The sequence below is a fragment of the Nicotiana sylvestris genome, chromosome 8, assembly GCF_000393655.2.
Source record: "Nicotiana sylvestris chromosome 8, ASM39365v2, whole genome shotgun sequence".
Lineage (NCBI taxonomy): Eukaryota > Viridiplantae > Streptophyta > Magnoliopsida > Solanales > Solanaceae > Nicotiana > Nicotiana sylvestris.
In genome coordinates, this window is record NC_091064.1 from 130,236,063 (window position 1) to 130,260,498 (window position 24,436).

General features: G+C 38.9%; 2 protein-coding genes across 2 annotated transcripts; both read left to right on the forward strand.

The window, feature by feature from the left end:
• The first annotated feature begins 704 nt into the window (after positions 1-704).
• On the forward strand, positions 705-1,366 carry LOC138875672 (uncharacterized). The gene is made up of 2 exons (XM_070154527.1): positions 705-1,113; positions 1,311-1,366. The coding sequence occupies exons 1-2, from the start codon at positions 705-707 to the stop codon at positions 1,364-1,366; spliced, it is 465 nt and encodes a 154-aa protein (XP_070010628.1).
• Positions 1,367-3,630: 2,264 nt separating this feature from the next.
• On the forward strand, positions 3,631-4,092 carry LOC138875673 (uncharacterized). Its single transcript, XM_070154528.1, has one exon. The coding sequence runs from the start codon at positions 3,631-3,633 to the stop codon at positions 4,090-4,092; it is 462 nt and encodes a 153-aa protein (XP_070010629.1).
• Positions 4,093-24,436: the final 20,344 nt, after the last annotated feature.

Sequence of the window (24,436 nt, forward strand, 5' to 3'; positions counted from 1 at the left end):
TACGGTGGTGAATCCGAAGGGTGGGAATAATAATCATGTGATGGAAGTTACAACAAGAAGTGGGAGAGGCGGTGATATGAATGCCTCAATGCAAAAGCAGGTTATGGATGAAGATGTTGAGTTGCGGGATGATGATGTACCTTTGATTGTTGATGATGTGGTTAATAAAAATGCGAACAATGATGTGCAGATTGATATTAATGAAGAGGCCGAGGTAGAGACTCAAGATGTCGTGAACTCGTCTAGGGAACACGTGATTGACATGCCCGAGCCGGTCGTACAAAAAGTCAAGGCACTTTTGCCTAGGCCACCTCCACCTTATCCGCAACGGTTAGCAAAGCAAAAGAGTGACAATCAATTCAAAAAAATTCATTGACATGATGTAGAGCCTCACAATCAATTTTCCTTTGGTTGAGGCACTTGAGCAAATGCCAGGGTATGTGAAGTTCATGAAAGATTTGGTTACAAAGAAGAGGTCAATGGAGTGTGAAACAATTAAGATGACTCATCAAGTGAGTACCATAGTGCATTCAATGGCACCCAAGCTTGAGGATCCCAGAGTTTTTACTATCCCCTGTACTATCGGAAGTGCGGATTTTGCAAAGGCCCTTTATGACTTGGGGGCTAGTATTAATCTGATGCCGTACTCGGTCTTCAAGACTTTGGGAATTGGGCAACCTCGACCTACCTCAATGAGACTTTAAATGGCGGATCAATCGATGAAGCGTCCCTTGGGCATAATCGATGATGTTCTTGTCCGTGTTAATAAATTCATATTGCCGGCCGACTTTGTCATATTAGATTGTGAGGTGGATTTTGAAGTGCCGATTATTCTTGGAAGACCTTTCCTGGCTACGGGGAAGGAATTGGTTGATGTTGAAGCGAGTGAGTTGACATTCCGAGTGGGAGATGAGAAGGTGGTATTCCATGTTTGCAAATCAATGAGACAACCCAATAGCACAGAGGTGTGTTCATTTGTGGACATTGTCACAACTGTGATAGTAGATGACACAAATTCCATGATCAATGTTGAAGATCCTCTTGAGGCCGTGCTTCTTAACATGGATGTCAATGATGATGCTAGTAGAGTGGAGTGCGTGAATGCATTGCATGGTATGGGTTCATATTCTTATGAGCCTAGAAGGCTATCTTTAGATCTTGAAAACCACAAAACTCCACCAATGAAGCCATCGATTGAGGAGCCACCAGTGTTGGAGTTGAATCCACTTCCTCCACACCTCAGGTATGAATTCTTGGGTTCAAATTCTACTTTACCTATCATTCTTTCTTCTTGAATTACTAACATGCAGGCTACCTTGGCGGTTCATCAAAAGCGGAAAAGGGCAATCGGATGGACTCTAGCTGATATTCGGGGTATAAGCCCTGCCTTTTGCATGCATAAAATCATATTGGAGGAGGATGCGAGGCATTCACTTGAGCATCAAAGAAGACTAAACGAGGCTATGCAAGAAGTAGTAAAGAAAGAGGTTATCAAGTGGCTTGACGCAGGTGTGGTTTATCCCATTTCTGACAGTTCATGGACTTCTCCGGTGCAATGTGTACCGAAAAAGGTGGAATGAATGTGGTGACCAACGACAACAATGAGCTTATTCTGACTCAGACAGTGACGGGTTGGAGAGTTTGCATGGTTTATCGGAAGCTGAACAAGGTGACTAGAACAGATCATTTCCCATTGCCATTCCTTGACCAAATGCTTGATCGTCTTGTGGGCCGGGCTTTCTATTGTTTTTTGGATGGTTACTCGGGGTACAATCAAATTCTTATTTCCCCGGAGGACCAAGAGAAGACGACTTTCACATGTCCTTATGGCACATTCGCTTTCTCTAGAATGCCATTTGGATTATGTAATGCTCCGGCGACCTTCCAACGTTGCATGATGGCTATTTTCACCGACGTGGTGGAGGATATCTTGGAGGTCTTCATGGATGATTTTAGCGTGGTTGGGGATTCTTTTGAGGAGTGCTTGGTAAATTGGGATAGAGTGTTGGCTCGGTATGAAGATACCAACCTTATTCTAAACTGGGAAAAGTGCCATTTTATGGTAGAAGAAGGTATAGTGTTGGGTCACAAGATCTCGAAGAGAAGAATTGAAGTGGATAAGGCCAAGATCGAGGTTATTTCAAGGCTTCCTCCCCCTACTTCTGTCAAAGGGGTGAGGAGTTTTCTTTGGCACGCGGGATTCTACCGGAGGTTCATCAAAGATTTTTCTAAGGTAGTTAACCCGCTGTGCAAGTTGCTAGAGGAAGATGCCAAGTTTATTTTTGATGATAAATGCATGGATGCTTTTGAGCTCCTTAAACAAAAGTTGACAGCTACCCCCATCATCACCGCACCAAATTGGAGCTTACCATTCGAGCTCATGTGCGACGCTAGTGACATTGCGGTGGGGGAGGTTTTAGGCCAAAGGATCAAAAAGATGTTCCACCCGGTGTACTACTCAAGCAAGACCATGAATGAGGCTCAAAGGAACTACACAGTCACCGAAAAGGAGTTATTGGCTATTGTTTTTGCTATGGAAAAGTTCCGTCCTTACCTTATGGGGGCCAAAGTTATTGTGCACACCGATCATGATGCCCTTAGGTATTTGATGACCAAGAAAGATTCAAAGGCAAGATTGATGAGATGGGTTCTTCTTCTTCAAGAGTTTGATTTAGAAATTGTTGACCGGAAGGTTAGTGAGAATCAAGTGGTGGACCACTTGTCCCGTTTGGAGGAGGAGGGGAGGCCTTGTGACGACCTTGATATCAATGATACATTTCTCGACGAGCAACTCCATGCGGTGTCAATGAGTGGAATGTCGTGGTTCACCGATGTTGCAAATTATCTTGTTACCGGAATCATCACGTGTGAGATCTCTTCTAACCAAAGGAAGAAGCTCAAGCGGGATAGCTTGGATTATTATTGGGACGAGCCCTATTTGTTCAAGATTTGCACTGATGGTGTGATTCGACGATGTGTCCCGGAGGAGGAGCAATTGGGTATTTTGGAAGCTTGCCATTCCTCACCCTATGGTGGCCATCATGGCGGGGCGAGGACGGCTTCTAAAGTGCTTAGTTGCGAATTTTATTGGCCTACTTTGTTTAAAGATGTCGGTGATGTGGTCAAAGGATGTGATGAATGCCAACGAGCCGGCAGAATTTCAAAACGGGATGAAATGCTCCTCAATACAATTCTCAAGGTAGACATTTTTGATATTTGGGGCATCGACTTCATGGGTCCTTTCGTGAGCTCTTGTGGAAACACTTACATTCTGGTGGCGGTAGATTATGTCTCCAAGTGGGTTGAAGCCGTGGCTTTGCCCAACAATGAAGCCCGGAGTGTTGTGGCATTTCTTAAAAAGAGTATTTTCACGAGGTTTGGCACTCCCCGTGCTATAATTAGTGACGGGGGATCTCACTTTTGCAGCAACGCTTTTGATTCATTGCTAGCCAAATATGGAGTTAATCACAAAGTAACCAATCATCCTCAAGCTAGCGGTCAAGTGGAAGTCTCCAACCGAGAAATTAAGAGTATCTTGTCTAAAACTGTAAATGCAAATAGGACCGATTGGTCGAAAAAATTGGATGATGCTCTTTGGGCCTATCGGACCGTTACAAGACTCCGATTGGTATGTCCCCGTACGGGTTGGTTTTTGGGAAAGCTTGCCATCTTCCGGTGGAATTGGAGCACAAGGCCATGTGGGCCTTGAGGAATTTGAACTTAAAATGGGATGTTGCTGTAAATCTGTGGGGTGAACAACTTAATGAGCTCGATGAGTTTAGATTCCATGCATACTCCAGCTCGTCCTTGTATAAGGACAAAATGAAGTACCTTCACGACAAATATGCTTGGGGCAAGGAGTTCAAGGTTGGGGATATGATTCTCTTGTTTAATTCCCGGCTACGTCTGTTTTCGGGTAAGCTCAAGTCAAAGTGGAGCAGGCCATTTGACGTTGTGTTCATGACCCCGTTTGGTGCTCTTGATCTAAAAAACAAAAATGGTGAAGTCTTCAGAGTCAATGGACACCGGGTCAAGCATTATCTCAAAAAGTTCGATGGCAACCATGTGGTGGCGCTTCATCATCTAAAGTGATGTGGTGGTAACATGCGTCGTGCCGCGACGTTAAATCAGGCGCTTCTTGGGAGGCAACCCATGTGTAGCTTAGCATTGTTGAGCTAACTATTTATGAGATGTTGCAGGGATTGTGTTTGTAAGCACGTGAATTTTGCCCTTTATGAGAAATACTCCCAAAAAATTTTCAAAAATAAAATAATTTTTCTTGGTGTGCAATTTTTGTGATATTTTGTGATATTTTGTGTAACTACTTGTATGTTTGTCTGTGCATGTTTATTTGTTAAATTATTAAAAATACAAAAATATGTCGCATTTTGCATGTAGGATTTAATTATACAATTGTTAGTAATTAAGTTTGTTTTACAAAAAATAAAAATTACAAAAATAGGCATCGTTCGCATTTTTAGCATTTAATGTCCAAATATACAATTTTATCCTTAATTATTACTTAATTGTGCGTTAATTGTTATTGGGAGTTAATTTGGGCTTTTATAACTTAATTTAGTTCTTAATAATAGTTTAAGTATTTTTATAATTTAGTTTTAGAAAAATAAAAGAAGAAAAGAGAGCAAAAAAATAAAGAAAGTCGGAATTGGGCCTCTTCTTCGATTTCAAGCCACAGGCCCAAAAATGACCGAATCTTCCCAAACGACCCAGTCCATTTCGAACTGGGTCGACCCGCTCCATTAACCCAACACCCCTTCTTCATTTTTGTCCTAACACAAAACAAAGAAAAAAGAAAAACAAGACAAAAACCCTAAAAACTAAAAAAAAGCCATCCGCCCCCCCCCCACTGTTGCTTCTTCTCCTCCAAAACTCCAAAGCATCAGCCATGGCTGCCCTCAACCCTTCACCTCCATGGATAACCCCTTCTTCGTCGATGACCACTCCAGTCCTCGACGTCCATGTCGCTGCTGCTTCTGTTTCAACCAAATGACCTCCGAACTCGACCGAACCAGCAACCTTCTCCAACCCTGTCGCTGCTTCGTCTTCGACAACCAACAACCCTGCCTCGTCGTCAAAACCAAGTGACCACTGGAGCAACGCTCACATCCTAACGATCACTGGAGCAGCCTCACGTCCAGCTCCGCCATTGCTGCTGCTCCGTCTCTTCATCCCAAGCCGCCATGGTTTCCCTCCAATGGTGGAAACCCCACTGCCCCCACCACTGTCAAACCCCCATCATCTTCTCCCTCGTTCCATGAACGTCGACACTGCCCAGTCGACTTCCAGCGAGCTTCTGCTTCATCGCCTCCATAAAACCACCACGAACAATCCCAAACCAGTCTATTACTGCTGCGTCGAGCCCCACTCCATCCTTGCTGCTTCCTCGTCTTCGTTTTCTTTGTCATTACTCCAAGCCAGTCCATGACTACTACCTAGTCCGTGACCTCCAACCATGAACGACAACACACACACATACAGTGGGGCGTCCAAATGCTGTTGTTGTCTCATCGTTCTTCAAGATCAATCCGTCAAGGTCGTCGTTTGTCGTTTTGAGTTCGTCAAGATTAAAAAGGAAGATGGGTTTGTCGTTGAAGTCAAGATCCGCTAGATCGTTAGCAGTCAGTCTTGGTTCGAGTTTTGTTTACAATCGAGTTCGTCGTTGATTCATCTCCGGTTAGTTGGTTTTGAGTATTATTTTTTGTCCGTGTTTCGTTTTGATATTTCTCGAATCTAAAATCGGTAGATATTTGATTTTTGGTTTTGTTCATGTTCATGTGCTTTGTTAAATTAATTTTCAGATTTCAAATGGAAGTTTAATTAGTTGTTTTTTTTATGTTTATTTCATGTTCGTATTATTGTTTAGATAAATATTTGTTAGTTTAATGTTTGTTAGATTCAAATTGAAATTTAATTGATTATTTCTTCAATTTGTTTCATGTTGTTATATATTTTCCAGAAATTATTAATGTTGTTTGAGTCATTTAAATCCGTCATGTTTGTTGTTTTAAAAAAATAGATTCATTCATGTTCATACTTTGTTTGGATGATCTTGAATCCGAAATTTGTATAGTTTGATTTCTTGTTTATCATTTGTGATTATTTCTTGAATTTGTCTCATAATCTTGTCTAAGTTTAATATAGGAATTGTTGGTTGTAATATTGTTAGAGTTAATTTTAAGTTCAATATGATTGAATTTAGAAATCTAAATATACTTGTTTGTTGTTGTTGTTGAATCCGAAAATAGGATTGTTTGTTGCTAAAATATTGTTCAATCAAATTTTAGTTGTTCTTTGTTGTTCAATTTGTGTTCATGTGATTTGTTGTTGAAATGTTGAAGAAATCATGTTCATGTGATTTGTTGTTGAAATATTGAAGAAATCATGTTCATGTGATTTGTTGTTTAAACATTATTAGAAATTGATCATATTGTCTATATTTTGGTTAAGTTTGATTAATTGATTGTTATAGCTGATGGGGTAGTTTGGTAATTTGTAGTACGTTCGGGGGTAAAATAGTAATTTGTAATAAGGTCGGAGGGGTAGTTTAGGAATTGTACATTTTGTAATTGTTTATATAAAGCATGGGGGACAAAATGAAATGGGGTGGGTTGTGATATAGTTATTTAATATAAAGGGGGGACAAGACAAATTTTAGTGTGGGGGAATCTTGTATTTGTTTATGTTAGGCATAGGGGACAAAATATAATGGGGTGGTGTGATATATTTATTTAATGTAATGGGGATGAGTGGGAAGATAATGGGTTTGGTAGAGAAAATGGGTTGATTTTAATTGATTAAAAGACTTATGGGTTGGATTATATATAGGAAGTCTTGAACACAAGACAGAGAGACATAGACACACGAAACAGAATACAGACAGAGAAAAACGAATCTGAAGAGGAGAGAAGAAGAGAATACAGAAGAAAATTTTAATAGAGAGGAAATTCCGAAAACTACTAAGACTTCAGAAAATAAAAAGAAAAACATTCTGGAAATTAGAAGAGAGAGTAGTACACACCTGATAAATATTCTGATATACGGGTTTAAAAACTAAGGGTTAAACATTAATTAGCCTTTTCAAATCTGAAAATTCTCTTGGTTTCTGTCCGTTGTTTGTTGACAGTGTTTCTGGATTTTATTTTGATTTTCAAATCTGTCACTGGGATTTCTGTTGACTGGATTGCTGGTTATTATTGTTGTTGCTGTGTTACGTACTGCGTGACTGACTTTTTTCTTCTTATATTTGCAATACCAGGTACACAACTGTAATTTTGGCCTTTTGTAAGCTGAAAGTGAAGAATGGAAGTTTAAATTTTTAATTTAGTTATTTTTTTATTATTAATTGCATTTAGATTATTCATGTATTATTATTCTGTAAATCACTGTCATTTGGCATAACTAGGCATGTTATAGCGATATATTAAATAACGCCTTAACCGGATTATTAGGAAGTATATTTAAGCCTGATTACTAATTAAAACTGTTTAATAATCAAAATAGAAGAAATAACGTAAAAAATGGCGTTATTGAATCAGTTTGGAAAAAATTGACTAAGTTCCTTATTCATAAGGTTTATTGTCAACGTTAAGTTAATTGGAATCATGTAGTTAATTTCAGTTAAAACATGAATTAGTTTGCGAATCAAGTATTAGGACATGATGTGAATTAAAACAAGGTTAGTTAAGGTTAAATTATTTAATTTTTAGAAATAAGGTTTAGTAATCAAGATTATTTCTAATTTTCAGTATTTGTAAATAATTAATTTCAATAGCTCAAATCATCTAACAATGTGATTTAATTGACTATGGGATAATTAGTTTTTAAAAAAAAAAAAAAAAAAAAAATATTTTGACAATTCCATGCTGTATTTATAATTAATATTTTTAGTAATATTACTTTCCGTTAATATTTGTTTTAAACTAGTATTTAATATGTTATTTGTAAGTATGTAGAGATTGATTTTATATTAGTAATAATAAAAAGTAGTCATTAAAAGATATTCATAAAATAAGGGAGGATTTCGCCAAAAATAAATAAATAAAAACAATACAAAAATTTGCAGGGTCCTCCAATCTTATTTATTTATTTTTTTTAAAAAAAAATATTTAGATTACGGGATGAGCCATTTAGTAAATTTCATAGTCCTACCTAACAGTTTAATAACGTGTAGTATTTTGGGCGCGTACTTAATATAGTTATTTTCTTAAATACGGGTGTGCATTTATGTAACCCAAATCACGATCTTGACGAAGTCAAAATGCGTCAACAAATCACGCGTGCACTGGTTGTGGCGTGGCTCGAGATGCGTTTTCACGACGTTGCAATTTTGTATAAAATAAATAATGATAAAAGCGGTTTTTAAAAGTTAAATTTGCACATAAGTTTATAATACGTATTATATCAGATAGTCAAGCCAAATATAACAGTTGAGCGACCGTGCTAGAACCACGGAACTCGGGAATGCCTAACACCTTCTCCCGGGTTAACAGAATTCCTTATCCGGATTTCTGGTTCGCGGACTGTAATACAGAGTCATTCTTTTCCTCGATTCGGGATTAAATTGGTGACTTGGGACACCCTAAAATCTCCCAAGTGGCGACTCTGAAATAAATAAACAAATCCCGTTTCGATTGTCCTTTAATTGGAGAAAACTCTTTCACCCCTCGCGGGGGCGGAAAAAGGAGGTGTGACAGCTCTGGCGACTCTGCTGGGGAAAACCCAGAACCACTGGTTCAGGGTTCAAGAATTCGAGCTTAAAATAACTGTTATAGTTGGCTTTATTTATTATATGATTTTTACATGATATATGCCTAATGTGCTAAATGATGCTTTTACCGCTTTAATATTATCTGAATTGTGTATATAAAACTACTACGAAACCCATCTTCTTTCTGAGTCTCCTGAATTTATGTTGTACACGTGCGCGTGACCCACCTTTCTGTTAGAAGTCATACCAAATAAGATGAAGTTGGGACAAGTAACTAGGCCGGGTAGACTTTTGTGCTTCCGGTACGTTGCCCCCATTTCGGCTCAAGCTGTCCACTTGGGTAAGCCAGGGCTAGAACAATATGCCTCAGGTTTTTTACTTAGAATAACTCAGCTTCATGCCGGATCCCTAGTAGGAACGTTTGTTTGCATCACGTGCATTTGACTTTGGAGGCTCAACACAGGGGTTGGGTCTGTCTAGGACAGGTGTACCAAAAATAAAAATGACCATCCTGATGCATCTTACTTGCTCCTACTTGCGCATTTATTTGATTCGGACTTGTGTGTTGACTGACTTTTAAATATCAAGAATAATATTTTGAAATTGAAAAAAAATAAGCGGTTAGGGAATTGATTGTTTATTTTGAAAAAAAACCCAATGCCCGAATACCGTCAAAACTCTTGCAGAAAATTTGAGAAAATGAAAAAAATGTCTTATTAGTTTGTTTTATTAAAAGCAAAGAAAAAATAGAAAGAAAAAAAAATTGTTGTTCTGTCTTATTTTTCAAAAAAAAAAAATAAAAAAAAAGGAAAATAGTTTGTCTTCCCCTAAAAAATGACAATGAAAAAAAAGTCTTATTTTTAAAATAGTTTTTTTTATTTGTTTCTGAAAATGCCAAAAGGAAAATGAAAGAGTCATGCTTGGAAAGTGGTTTTGTTATTTGCTTTTGAAAAAGAAAAAAAAATCCTGTTTTAAAAAAGTTCGGTTAATTTGCCCGAACTACGCGGGTTTGATTCTCACCGGATGTGAGATACGTAGGCAACCCTCATCGGGTCCAACCCCACCTTTTGCTAAAATAGCCAAAAACAAAAAAAACATGTCAAGATTTTTAATTTTGTCATAAATAAGTCGGGTGATGTCCAACCTCCCCTTTTGCCCAAAAAAAAGCAAAATATATATATATACATATATGTGTGTGTGTGTGTAAAATTTATTTTCATCATAAAGAAGTGGGGTGACGTTGTTTTTGCCAAGACATAGCCGAATGTTCCCGAAAGGGACACCGGAATGCTGACTTTGCATAAACAACCACTTTTTGGGTCATGTTTAAGATTTGGTCCAGTTGACCCACACAGCCTTAAAAATCTTCGTCCCCGAGACGTTGAAAGGCCGTGTTTGCAATGTTGAGTTTTCTATTTTTGAAAAATGATAAAAAGAGTCATAAATAAGTCAGGGTGGTGCTGTTTTTGTCAAAAATAGCCGAATGTTCCCGAAAGGGACGCCGGAAGGCTGACTTTGCATAAACAGCCACTTTTTGGGTCATGTGTAGGATTTTGGTCCAGTCGACCCACACGGCCTTAAAAATCTTCGTCCCCGAGGCGCTGAAGGGCCATGTTTGCAACACCCGGTTTTTATTGTAATTTTTAAAAAAAAACAAAAAAACAATGAGTCAACGGTCAGGTAAATACCGTTTAGATTTTTGGTCAAAATAACCCGAGCCAACTTCGGCCGCGTCTTAAACCGTTCTTGCCGAAATAGCCTTAGAGTATCTTTCAATTGTCGAAAGGTTATTTTCGTAAAAGAATGGACAAGTTCGTAAAGTGTCAAAATAATCCTCTCCGGCCTCAAAATTTAGAAGGGGCCACGTTTGCAAAAAACAACCGTTCGGTTGCATTTGTCAAACGGGGAAAGGAAGCTGGCCGTTTGTTTTTGAGTTTGTAAATCTTTTGATTAGAATATGCGGGTTGTTTGATTTTCAAGTTTGTAGGTCATCTTTAAACCTTTGAAACCCAGTTTGTTTTTAATATGAAAATTGAAAAAAAAATATTTATTATTGTTTATCTTTTATTGGTCCGAACTACGCAAGGTCTGATTCATGCGGGGTCATGATACGTAGGCAATCTCCATAAGATTCGACCACAACAAAAAAAAAATGAAAAATGATGAAAAAAAATGAAAACAAAAATCGAAAAAATGAAAGAAAAAAAAATGAAAAAAGATGTTATTAATAATGGGGACCGACGGAGTCCATTCTTACCTATTTCTCTTTGAATCACAAAGAAAGGTATGGTGGTTGGTTTGTGGTAAGCCGGAAATGCAAGACCCAGAAGCACACTTTGCGGGGATCAGGCTTGATAACAGAAGCACTCGAATCCTATTGGGACTTGTTGACTAAGGTTGATGATATTGAAGTTGGCAATGGTCTCGACAATATTAATGCAAAGCTCAGTGGCTAAGATGCCAATTTTGATAAAGTGGGAGGACGCTCCGTTCCTTTGGTTAGCAAGAGAGAAGCTTGTGGTGGCTTATTTTGTTGTCATTTCTGTTGTCCGGATTATTCTTAGGGTTGTAATCCGAATATTGTCTTGTGTCAAACCTTCTTATCTTTCCAGTTTGTCATATCAGTTTGTTCAAGTTTTGTCGAGGCTGTGTTAGGATTTTATTCTGGTTGTTTTGTTTGTTTTATTATTCAAACCATCTCGCCGGTAGTCTAAAGCAAATCCGGTCCTTTATTGTTTCCAGTCATCTTTTTGTTTAGTCCTTTTATCATTTTGTTCAGCGCCGATTCTCGTGACATGACGTGCGCACATATTGGGCCTAATCTTAAAAGTTAATCATAAAACCCTCAGAAGGTAATCAAAGCATTTAAAGGAAATAAGAACGGTTTGAGATTATTTGAAGCCCGAGTCATGTGGAACTGGGGCAAGTAAAACATAAAGAAAGCCGTTAAATGCAAGATTCGCCAAATTAGCATGAGGGTCGTTCATGAGAATGAGAGCGTCGCCCAGCAGTGCTTTAGAAATGAAAAATGAAAAAGTAAGTGTTTAACACAATTGTCAAGTCCAGCACCATCGGAAGAGACTATAAATCTATGATCAATTGTGTTGTTTGCACTTGGCATGTTTTGAAGACTGGAATGACGAAGGCATTTTGTTCTACTACCTAAACACTTTATCCTTCGTTACCCCTTTTTGAGCCTTATTTATCTTCTTTCGTACCCCTCGTTCGGAATCAATAGCAACGACTAGGAAATACGAGTCTGGAAGCTAAAAAAAAGAAAAAAAAAATCAACAAAAAAAAATGAAAAAAGAAAAAGAAAAATGATAACAAAAAAAGAAAAGAAAGTCAAATGACAAAGAGGAGTTGGGAACTACGTTCGACCTGATTCCTCAAAGAGGATACGTAGGCGCCTCACGGCTCGGTCATAATGGCCATAATGGTCATAATGTGCATAATGTGCATGGTGTAAAAAGAAATTAAAAATAATAAATAAATAATCCCCAAGCAAGAAACTGGGGCAAGAGTTGTGCTCGTTGTAAGCAAAATTGGTTCTGAAGGTTGTAATGTTAAACCCCAAATTTATTTTGTTTTTGAGCCTTTTATACCCTTTCTTTCTAAACCTATCCAAAAAACCACATTACGGTCCAAAGAAAGACCTTCTGACCAGTTGCAAAAGATGCCATGTCAGACAAATAAGAGTCTTACCGGTGAACATAACACTCTGTTCCACAACAGAAAGGACTCCAATCTCCAGCAGAGAGAGTCATACCGGCAACACTCCAAATCGCCAGCTCGAAAGTGATACAAATGAGAGAGTCTTATCGGTGAAAATCTTCACGGACACCATAAGGCGATGAAAGCTGAGAGAAAAACCAAAATGAGAGAGACTTGATGGTGAAAACCCTTCGGGCACTACAAGTCGAATAAGATTGGGAATCAGATGGGAAAGTGTCAATTTAAGGTCTTGAAAGACGATTGACGGCAGAGGATATGCCACATGTGCATATCATGACCATTAGAGTCGGTATTTGCGTTTGATAGGTCTTTATTTATAGTTTCTTTTCTTAAAGAGTCATCTTTTTCCGTTGTCTTTTATTCTGTTCCCTTTTATCTTTTTCCTTCATAGAAATTTCCCCAGTAGAGTCTGTTTGGTCAGAACCAGTGGGAAATGACTTCAAAATAGGCCATCAGCTTTCCAAGATAAGATCTGACTAGTACATACAAATGGTATAGTCAGCAAGGAACAAGCGCGAGGCCAGTGTCAAAAAAGATATCCCTAGCAAAAGGGAATTGACAAAAGGATCAACGAGTGTCAAGAGGGATATCCTTGCCAAAATCAAAGGTTATTAAACCTCAAGGCCAAGGCCCGTGGACAAACAAGGAGAGCAATGAGCATGATTTGGGAAAATCATGCGAGACTAAAAGGTCGGGAAAATGCAAGTTTCCGAGCCATGCTACGAAAGAAGAGGGATATCCCCAGCAGAAAAGGATTATCCCCAGCAAATAATATCACCCCAACAAGTTGTGGGAAGCAGAGCAAGGAAGGAGAAAGGGAAAGCCATCCCCAGTAGGAGTATCACAACCAACCACCGCGTTTTAAACTAACAAATTTTGTTTGATTTGAAACAGGTAAAAGAAATAGCATTTATAACGGAAATGCATGATAAAGATTGTCAAACTGGGGCAGAAAATTTTCTTTTCAATTAGAAAATTTTCTGGAAATCAGGTACCATTTGGGGAAGAATAAAGATAGCACCAAGGAAGTGGTCTTTGAACCAGGGTTGCCCCCAACATAATAAGCTTCTAATGGAGGAAGTTGATCCCCAACAGACAGAACCAAGGAGATGAAATTGGTGTTTAGAAAAAGCAAAAGCCATTATCATCCCCAGCAGCTTCCAGAAGAATGAAGCATCAATTTGAATGGATAAAATTCCCCAGCAGTGTTATCCTCAACAACGTTATCCCAAGAAGATAACACTTTTATCCCCAACAGTGTTGAGAGAATTTAAAATAAAAACAAAAAAATAAAAAATAAAAAAAAACAAAAAAAAACAAAAAAAAAAGAAAAAAAAATAGCCGGGAGATTTGAAGGAGGGGAAGAAAGGAGACTCCCACAATGGTATTGTCCCCAGCAAGCAAGAACAAAGCAGCGCAAAGGAAAAAGAAAAGAAAGAGAAGAAATTGCAAAGGTAAGTTTCTCAAATCATTGATCTTTACATTTTTCTCCTAGGATAAAAAGTCCTAGTCTAATTAATTTCCCTCCCGATACAATCTTGGTCCGATGAAATTTTCTCCCAAGATAAGATATCAAATCTTAGTCCGATGAAATTTTCTCCTAAGATACCAAATCTTAGTCTGATGAATCTTTCTCCTAAGACAGAAATCTTAGTCCGATGAAATTTTCTCCTAAGATATCAAATCTTAGTCCGATGAATCTTTCTCCTAAGATCACAACAAAATGGACCTAGTTTGACGATTTATCTCCTAGAGTCACAATCTTGGTCCGATGAAATTTTCTCCCAAGATAAGATATCAAATCTTAGTCCGATGAAAATTTCTCCTAAGATACCAAATCTTAGTCCAACGAATCTTTCTCCTAAGACAGAAATCTTAGTCCGATGAAATTTTCTCCTAAGATATCAAATTTTAGTCCGATGAATCTTTCTCCTAAGATCACAACAAAATGGACCTAGTTTGACGATTTATCTCCTAGAGTCACAATCTTGGTCCGATGAAATTTTTCTTCCAAGATAATATATCAAATCTTAGTCCGATGAATTTTTCTCCTAAGATATCAAATCTTAGTCCGATGAATCTTTCTCCTAAGATAGAAATCTTAGTCCGATGAAATTTTCTCCTAAGATAACAAATCTTAGTTCCGATGAATCTTTCTCCTAAGATCACAACAAAATGGACCTAGTTTGACGATTTATCTCCTAGAGTCACAGTCTTGGTCAGATGGAAATTTTTTCTCCCAAGATAAGATATCAAATCTTAGTCCGATGAAATTTTCTCCTAAGATAACAAATCTTATTCCGATGAATCTTTCTCCTAAGATCACAACAATATGGACCAAGTTTGACGATTTATCTCCTAGAGTCAAAATCTTGGTCCGATGTAATTTTTCTCCCAAGATAGTATAATAAAATCTTAGTCGGATGAATCTTCTCCTAGGATCAAAATCTAGTCTGATGAATTTTCTCCTAAGATAATTTGAAAAAAAAAAGAAGAAGAAGTTTGAAATTTTTGAAAAAGTGGTTGAAGTCAGGAGCCCCCCTGAAGAATAGAATGACGATTTATTGGTTGAAGTCAGGAGCCCCCTGAAGAACAGAATGGCGATTTATTGGTTGAAGTCAGGAGCCCGCCTAAAGAAAGGAAAGGCGTTTTTAAAAAAGGGTTGTTGAAATCTCGCCATCCAAAGAAAGGAATGGCATTTTAAAAAAGTTGTTGAAGTCAGGAGCCCCCCTGAAGAATAGAATGGCGATTTATTAGTTGAAGTCAGGATCCCCCTTGAAGAACAGAATGGCGATTTATTGGTTGAAATCAGGAGCCCGCCTGAAGAATAGAATGGCGATTTATAAAAGGGTTGTTGAAATCTCGCCATCCAAAGAAAGGAATGGCATTTTTTTAAAAAAGTTGTTGAAGTCAGGAGCCCCCGTGAAGAACAGAATGGCGATTTATTGGTTGAAGTCAGGAGCCCCCCTGAAGAATAGAATGTCGATTTATTGGTTGAAGTCAGGAGCCCTCCTGAAGAATAGAATGGCGATTTATTGGTTGAAGTCAGGAGCCCCCCTGAAGAATAGAATGGCGATGTATTGGTTGAAGTCAGGAGCCCCCTGAAGAACCGAATGGCGATTTATTGGTTGAAGTCAGGAGCCCGCCTGAAGAAAAGAAAGGCGTTTTTAAAAAAGGGTTGTTGAAATCTCGCCATCCAAAGAAAGGAATGGCAATTTTTGAAAAGTTATTGAAGTCAGGAGCCCCCTGAAGAATAGAATGGCGATTTATTGGCTAAAGTCAGGAGCCCCCCTGAAGAACAGAATGACGTTTATTTTCAAAGTTGTTGTTGAAGTCAGGAGCCCGCCTGAAGAGAGGAATGGCGTTTATTTCAAAAGTTGTTTATTTGAAGTTGGGAGCCCGCCCAGATAACAGAGGCATACATTTCAGTCTTTACATTTCAAGCATTGAAGTTGGGAGCCCGCCCAGATAACAGAGGCATACATTTCAGTCTTTAATTTTCAAGTATTGAAGTTGGGAGCCCGCCCATAGAACAGAGGCATACATTTAAAGATCAAGTCAGAGGACAATAAAACAAAGGGTTACAACAGGAATCCCCAGCAGGAAACAATAAAAAATCCCCAACACTGAGAAGCAGAAGGTTGCAATAAGAGGTCCCAGCAAAAACTCAAGTGCATGTGTCGAAAGGAAGAAAAGCACCGGAAGAAATGCAAGCAGACAAGAAAGCAAGGCAACAAGAACAAATTGCAGTCTAGCCTAGCTTCTTGTTTTCTTTTAAGCACGGTGTAACAAGGAGATCGGTAAGCAGTAGTAATAGCATGCAACAACAGTAACATTGCAGTCCCACGGTAGTCCCAGCTACCAAAACTTCCCGAACTACATTGACCTGATTCCTGTTTAGCCCAGGATATGTAGGAAACCTTTGAAGCAAAGGTTCGGTCAAGTCTTTAAAAAAAAATGCTTCACACGGAGTACTCGGATGGGCAAAAATCGCTCGCTTTATCTTTGCACGAAAACCCTTTGTGTCTTCGGGCAAAGAGGGGCAGCTGTAAGCACGTGATTTTTGCCCTATAGGAGAATTACTCCCAAAAAAATTTCAAAAATAAAATAATTTTTCTTGGTGTGCAATTTTTGTGATATTTTGTGATATTTTGTGTAACTATTTGTATGTTTGTCTGTGCATGATTATTTGTTAAATTATTAAAAATACAAAAATATGTCGCATTTTGCATGTAGGATTTAATTCTACAATTGTTAGTAATTAAGTTTGTTTTACAAAAAATAAAAATTACAAAAATAGGCATCGTTTGCATTTTTAGCATTTAATGTCCAAATATACAATTTTATGCTTAATTATTACTTAATTGTGCGTTAATTGTTATTGGGAGTTAATTTGCGCTTTTATAACTTAATTTAGTTCTTAATAATAGTTTAAGTATTTTTATAATTTATTTTTAGAAAAATAAAAGAAGAAAAGAGAGCAAAAAAATAAAGAAAGTCGGAATTGGGCCTCTTCTTCGATTTCAAGCCACAGGCCCAAAAATGACCCAATCTTCCCAAACGACCCAGTCCATTTCGAACTGGGTCGACCCGCTCCATTAACCCAACACCCCTTCTTCATTTTTGTCCTAACACAAAACAAAGAAAAAAGAAAAACAAGACAAAAACCCTGAAAAACTAAAAAAAGCCATCCGCCCCCCCCCCCACTGTTGCTTCTTCTCCTCCAAAACTCCAAAGCATCAGCCATGGATGCCCTCAACCCTTCACCTCCATGGCTAACCCCTTCTTCGTCGACGACCACTCCCGTCTTCGACGTCCATGTCGCTGCTGCTTCTGTTTCAACCAAATGACCTCCGAACTCGACCGAACCAGCAACCTTCTCCAACCCCGTCACTGCTTCGTCTTCGACAACCAACAACCCCGCCTCATCATCAAAACCAAGTGACCACTGGAGCAGCGCTCACATCCTCACGATCACTGGAGCATCCTCACGTCCAGCTCCGCCATTGATGCTGCTCCGTCTCTTCGTCCCAAGCCGCCATGGTTTCCCTCCAATGGCGGAAACCCCACTGCCCCCACCACTGTCAAACCCCCATCATCTTCTCCCTCGTTCCATGAACGTCGACACTGCCCAGTCGACTTCCAGCGAGCTTCTGCTTCATCGCCTCCATAAAACCACCACGAACGATCCCAAACCAGTCCATTGCTGCTGCGTCGAGCCCCACTCCATCCTTGCTGCTTCCTCGTCTTCGTTTTCTTTATCATTACTCCAAGACAGTCCATGACTACTACCTAGTCTGTGACCTCCAACCATGAACGACAACACACACACACACAGTGGGGCGTCCAAATGCTGTTGCTGTCTCATCGTTCTTCAAGATCAATCCGTCAAGGTCGTCGTTTGTTGTTTTGAGTTCTTCAAGATTAAAAAGGAAGATGGGTTTGTCGTTGAAGTCAAGATCTGCTAGATCGTTAGCAGTCAGTCTTGGTTCGAGTTTTGCTTACAATCGAGTTCGTCGTTGATTCATCTCCGGTTAGTTGGTTTTGAGTTTTATTTTTTGTCCGTGTTTCGTTTTGATATTTCTCGAATCTAAAATCGGTAGATATTTGATTTTTGGTTTTGTTCATGTTCATGTGCTTTGTTAAATTAATTTTCAGATTTCAAATGGAAGTTTAATCAGTTGTTTTTTTCATGTTTATTTCATGTTCGTATTATTGTTTAGATAAATATTTGTTAGTTTAATGTTTGTTAGATTCAAATTGAAATTTAATTGATTATTTCTTCAATTTGTTTCATGTTGTTATATATTTTCCAGAAATTATTAATGTTGTTTGAGTCATTTAAATCCGTCATGTTTGTTGTTTTAAAAAAAATAGATTCATTCATGTTCATACTTTGTTTGGATGATCTTGAATCCGAAATTTGTATAGTTTGATTTCTTGTTTATCATTTGTGATTATTTCTTGAATTTGTTTCATAATCTTGTCTAAGTTTAATATAGGAATTGTTGGTTTTAATATTGTTAGAGTTAATTTTAAGTTCAATATGATTGAATTTAGAAATCTAAATATACTTGTTTGTTGTTGTTGTTGAATCCGAAAATAGGATTGTTTGTTGCTAAAATATTGTTCAATCAAATTTTAGTTGTTCTTTGTTGTTCAATTTGTGTTCATGTGATTTGTTGTTGAAATGTTGAAGAAATCATGTTCATGTGATTTGTTGTTGAAATATTGAAGAAATCATGTTCATGTGATTTGTTGTTTAAACATTGTTAGAAATTGATCATATTGTCTATATTTTGGTTAAGTTTGATTAATTGATTGTTATAGCTGATGGGGTAGTTTGGTAATTTGTAGTACGTTCGGGGGTAAAATAGTAATTTGCAATAAGGTCGGAGGGGTAGTTTAGGAATTGTACATTTTGTAATTGTTTATATAAAGCATGGGGGACAAAATGAAATGGGGTGGGTTGTGATATAGTTATTTAATATAAAGGGGGGACAAGACAAATTTTAGTGTGGGGAATCTTGTATTTGTTTATGTTAGGCATAGGGGACAAAATATAATGGGATGGTGTGATATATTTATTTAATGTAATGGGGATGAGTGGGAAGATAATGGGTTTGGTAGAGAAAATGGGTTGATTTATTTGATTAAAAGATTTATGGGTTGGATTATATATAGGAAGTCTTGAACACAAGACAGAGAGACACAGACACCCGAAACAGAATATAGACAGAGAAAAACGAATCTGAAGAGGAGAGAAGAAGAGAATACAGAAGAAAATTTTAATCGAGAGGAAATTCCGAAAAATACTAAGACTTCAGAAAATAAAAAGAAAAACATTCTGGAAATTAGAAGAGAGAGTAGTACACACCTGATAAATATTCTGATATACGGGTTTAGAAACTAAGGGTTAAACATTAATTAGCCTTTTCAAATCTGAAAATTCCCTTGGTTTCTGTCCGTTGTTTGTTGACAGTGTTTCTGGATTTTATTTTTATTTTCAAATCTGTCACTGGGATTTCTGTTGACTGGATTGCTGGTTATTATTGTTGTTGTTGTGTTACGTACTGCGTGGCTGACTTTCTTCTTCTTATATTGTCAATACCAGGTACACAACTGTAATTTTGGCCTTTTGTAAGCTGAAAGTGAAGAATGGAAGTTTAAATTTTTAATTTAGTTATTTTTTTATTATTAATTGCATTTAGATTATTCATGTATTATTATTCTGTAAATCACTATCATTTGGCATAACTAGGCATGTTATAGCGATATATTAAATAACGCCTTAACCGGATTATTAGGAAGTATATTTTAAGCCTGATTACTAATTAAAACTGTTTAATAATCAAAATAGAAGAAATAACGTAAAAATGGCGTTATTGAATCAGTTTGGAAAAAATTGACTAAGTTCCTTAATCATAAGGTTTATTGTCAACGTTAAGTTAATTGGAATCATGTAGTTAATTTCAGTTAAAACATGAATTAGTTTGTGAATCAAGTATTAGGACATGATGTGAATTAAAACAAGGTTAGTTAAGGTTAAATTATTTAATTTTTAGAAATACGGTTTAGTAATCAAGATTATTTCTAATTTTCAGTATTTGTAAATAATTAATTTCAATAGCTCAAATCATCTAACAATGTGATTTAGTTGACTATGGGATAATTAGTTTTTTTTTTTAAAAAAATAAAATAAAATATTTTGACAATTTCATGCTGTATTTATAATTAATATTTTTAGTAATATTACTTTCCGTTAATATTTGTTTTAAACTAGTATTTAATATGTTATTTGTAAGTATGTAGAGATTGATTTTATATTAGTAATAATAAAAAGTAGTCATTAAAAGATATTCATAAAATAAGGGAGGATTTCGCCAAAAATAAATAAATAAAAACAATACAAAAATTTGCAGGGTCCTCCAATCTTATTTATTTATTTTAAAAAAAAATATTTAGATTACGGGATGAGCCATTTAGTAAATTTCACAGTCCTACCTAACAGTTTAATAACGTGTAGTATTTTGGGCGCGTATTTAATATAGTTATTTTCTTAAATACGGGTGTGCATTTATGTAACCCAAATCCCGATCTTGACGAAGTCAAAATGCATCAACAAATTACGTGTACACTGGTTGTGACGTGGTCCGAGATGCTTTTTCACGACGTTGCAATTCTTGTATAAAATAATAATAAGAATAATGATAAAAGCGGTTTAATGCTAAATTTGCACATGAGCTCATAATTGTATAAAAATAAGATATTTAAGCCAAATATGACAGTTGAGCAACCGTGCTAGAACCACGGAACTCGGGAATGCCTAACACCTTCTCCCGGGTTAACCGAATTTCTTATCCGGATTTCTGGTTCGCGGACTGTAATACAGAGTCATTCTTTTCCTCGATTCAGGATTAAATTGGTGACTTGGGACACCCTAAAATCTCCCAAGTGGCGACTCTGAAATAAATAAACAAATCCCGTTTCGATTGTCCTTTAATTGGAAAAAACTCCTTCACCCCTCGCGGGGGCGGAAAAAGGAGGTGTGACAGTGTTGAAGCAGTGCAAAACAAAGTTGGAAAATGGAATAGTCTCTGAAGATTGCCAGCGCGGCCGCGGTGCATTTTGTGCGGTCCGCGTTGGCATATGTCAAAAGGGGAACTCTCTGAAGTTCTTCACCGCGACCGCGGTCAAGTTAGTGGTCCGCGGTGGGCTGAGGCGGCCGCGGTACACGTTTGTGCGGTCCGCGTAGGTTTCATCATGAGGGGTCACACAAATAAACCCAGTGCGGTACGCGGTCACTTTTGTGCGGCCGTGCTGGTAGGTAAGTACGGGTCCTACTGGGGCTCTATAAATAGAGACCAAGGGTCACATTTTACCCTTTTTGCAAATTGGAAACCCAGAACCCTAATTCTACTGTTCATCCTTGTCCAAAACTGAGATTCTTGCTCGTGTGGATAGATTGCATTCATTCTTCATAATCCTGGTAACATTTCATGCATTTTTTATTATTACTCTTTTATTTTTATTTTAATTGCTTGCCAGCAGTCTATAACTTCTTTGCCTTTACAATTATCTTTGAATTGTTAGCCTAGGGTAGCTTCCATGTTAGTTTGAAATAACTAAGGATTGGGTACATGAGTAGGGACAAGTAGGGGTAAAAAGTTTATCAAAAATAGAACAAAAGCATGCAATCCCTAGCTTACTCACTGAACCTAACCCAGTGCGGCGCGCGGTCGCCTTAGCGTGGTCCGCGGTGCCCTAACGTGGTCCACGGTTCCCTAACGCGGTCCGCGATGTTTGAATGACTTAGGGACAACTTGTGTCCAGTACGGCCGCGGTAACTTATGTGCAGTCTGTGCTGGCCCACCACGGCCGCGACCCCATTTTGGGCGGACCGCGGTGTGACATTCAGAGAAGACCCTTCCTGGGGTTTTGTTCAGTGCGACCCGCGATCGTACTAGCGCGGTCCGCGGTGCCTCCAACGCGGCCGCATTCCTGATGGTGCGGTCCGCGGTGCCTGGTTCTGCAGCAGTGTCTGCAACTTTCATTTTTCTTCTGCAATTTTAATTTAGTCACATGTTTCACTGCCTGTGCTTCAACTAACAATGTTAAATGTGTTTGTTTGTAGACAATGGTAAAACAACAAGGAAGAGGTGCTAAACAACCCGGCCGAGGTGACTTCTCCCTGGGAGGAAAAGGGAAACAAGTTAAACTCACCTCCCGACCTAAACCGAAAACAAGGAAACAAATCGTTATAGACGACCAATCGGGGAGTGAGTACGTACCCTCTCAGGACCTCTCTTCTGATTTAGGGCCAGCTACTGCAGTTCCGACTTCACATACTGCTCAAGCCCCACAACGTATATCTTCGGAGTCATCTGATGGCTCAGCAGCAGGCAATGGTGAATACTCCACCTCCCCCACAGCTTCAGTATCTAGGGAGAGTGCAGAAGGCGGGACTAATAGTGATAATGAGGTACCGGACAGTGGGATGCCCCAGGTTGGGGGTGTTGAGAGAACTAGAAAACATGAAGTTTGGGAAGATCGATTTGTTTGCCAGGTGGCGTTCCACAAATTTAGAGAATGGTGGCTGGCACGAAAGTTGATACTTGAGCGGAGCTTTATTGACAAAGACCTTCTACCCCTAAACCCCAATGAGCATAGACAGTTCCAGGCTCAAGTGGGTTGGGAGTTCTTTAAAGACAATTGTTTGAAGGCAAATGAGCATATGGTCAAAGAGTTTTACAACAATGTGGCTCATATCTTGAAAGGCACTAAAGTGATGAAAGTGAGAAACAAAAATGTGGTTTTCACCGGGAAGGCGCTGAATGAGTATTTGGGGTTCATTGACAAAGATGAGTCCCTGTACAATGAAAAGTTAGCAATGGGCGAGGAGATTCGTCTGTTGTTAGCTTCGTACCTGGAAATCCCGGGTACGGTTCCAGAATGGTTACAAGCAGGGACCAAAATACTTCGGAGAACTTTCAACTTCGAGGCTAGAGGGTGGTTGACCTTTGCATGTAGTCGACTCGACCCGACTACTCATGATCAGACTATTCCACTTGCCCGGGCGGTTCTTATTGCTTCTATTATGGAAGGTTATCCTATCAATGTGGGCAATGTGATGTCCCGTACCATTCTTGCAGTAGGGGTCAAGCATGACCGAAACTACCCTTTTCCCAGCACCCTTACTATGTATTTTCGGGACTTGGAGGTGGAGAAGAGACAGCTTGACGTGAAGGTAAAACCTGTGGCTCCATTCTCCTGGTAGAGTTTGAAGGGGCCAGACAAATCCGAAGACAAAAGTTACAAGCCGCCTTCCTCTACTCCAGCTGGCCAGTCTAAGGAGCCAGTGGCGGTAGTGTCTTCGGTTGAGCCCCCCACAGAGCCTTCCACCATGCCTACTGTCACTACTGATGATGATTTGCCTCCACGACCCTCCTCCTCCACTGGCCCTAGTACTTCAGTTGACACGGGGGTCCCTTCTTCCCGGACTCATCCTTTCACGGCCTAGCAGTTGAGCCGGACACTAGCCATTTTGAACAACTGGATGTCAGCTGCGATATCCAAGTTGTCTACATTGTCTGCTACAGTTGAGGCCCATTCAGCACCTTCCACTACTCAGTTTCCTCAGTCCATTGAGGACACACTAAAGAAGCTCCTGGAAAATCAGGAGAAGATTATGAGGACTCAGGACGCCTTGACTATGGCGGTGGATTCACATGGCAAGGCTTTGAGGGAGCTTGCCAAGGAGCACAAGAAGATGAGGAAGTCAAGGGCATCTAAGGAGTCGGTGAGAGTGCTACGGACTGATGTGCACAGACTATTGACAGACCAGATGCCTTTAGACTTGTTATTCGGGGATCCAGCACCAGCACCAGCACTAGTGCCACAACCACAACAGGAGCAGGAGCAGGCACCCAGGCCCCTAAGAAAGATGAGGAAGCTCCCCAGTTCAGTTGGTGCAGTTATTGAGCTACCAGACTCACAGGAGACCCCCTCCAGCGATGCACCTATCAGTCAGCCGGTTCAGGAGTAGGCCCCAGTCCCAGTAGCTGAGCAGCAGGAGATGGGGAACCAGTCTGAGGTTCCTGTACATACAGAGGACTTGGGGACCACTGATGATCCCATGCAGACGGACCAGGCCTAGGGAGATCCTATATCCTTTCTTTTGTTTTGATATTTATTTGATAGTTGGCATTGAGGACTATGCCAGCTTTTATTCGTGGGGGTGCGCCCTACGTTTTTCTGGATGACTGTATATATATAGATTCTTAGTTATTTTTATTGATTTTGTGTTTTTTTCTTACTTTGTGCTGTATATAACTTTACATTTCTGTATATATTCATCCCCCGTTGTTTATTCTACTCCCCTATTGTACATATTCATTCTATTTTCTATTTTCGCAAAATTTTTGTTTTTAGCTTTGTAGTTAGGCTCGTAGCCGCTTGTTTTGATTTTGGCGT

Bases quoted from the DNA above. Each gene is read 5' to 3' on its own strand.
- LOC138875673 (XM_070154528.1), top strand. From the start codon at position 3,631: ATGTCCCCGTACGGGTTGGTTTTTGGGAAAGCTTGCCATCTTCCGGTG.
- LOC138875672 (XM_070154527.1), top strand. From the start codon at position 705: ATGGCGGATCAATCGATGAAGCGTCCCTTGGGCATAATCGATGATGTT. The intron at 1,114-1,310 runs GTATGGGTTCAT...ACTAACATGCAG, and splicing joins GTGCGTGAATGCATTGCATG to GCTACCTTGGCGGTTCATCA.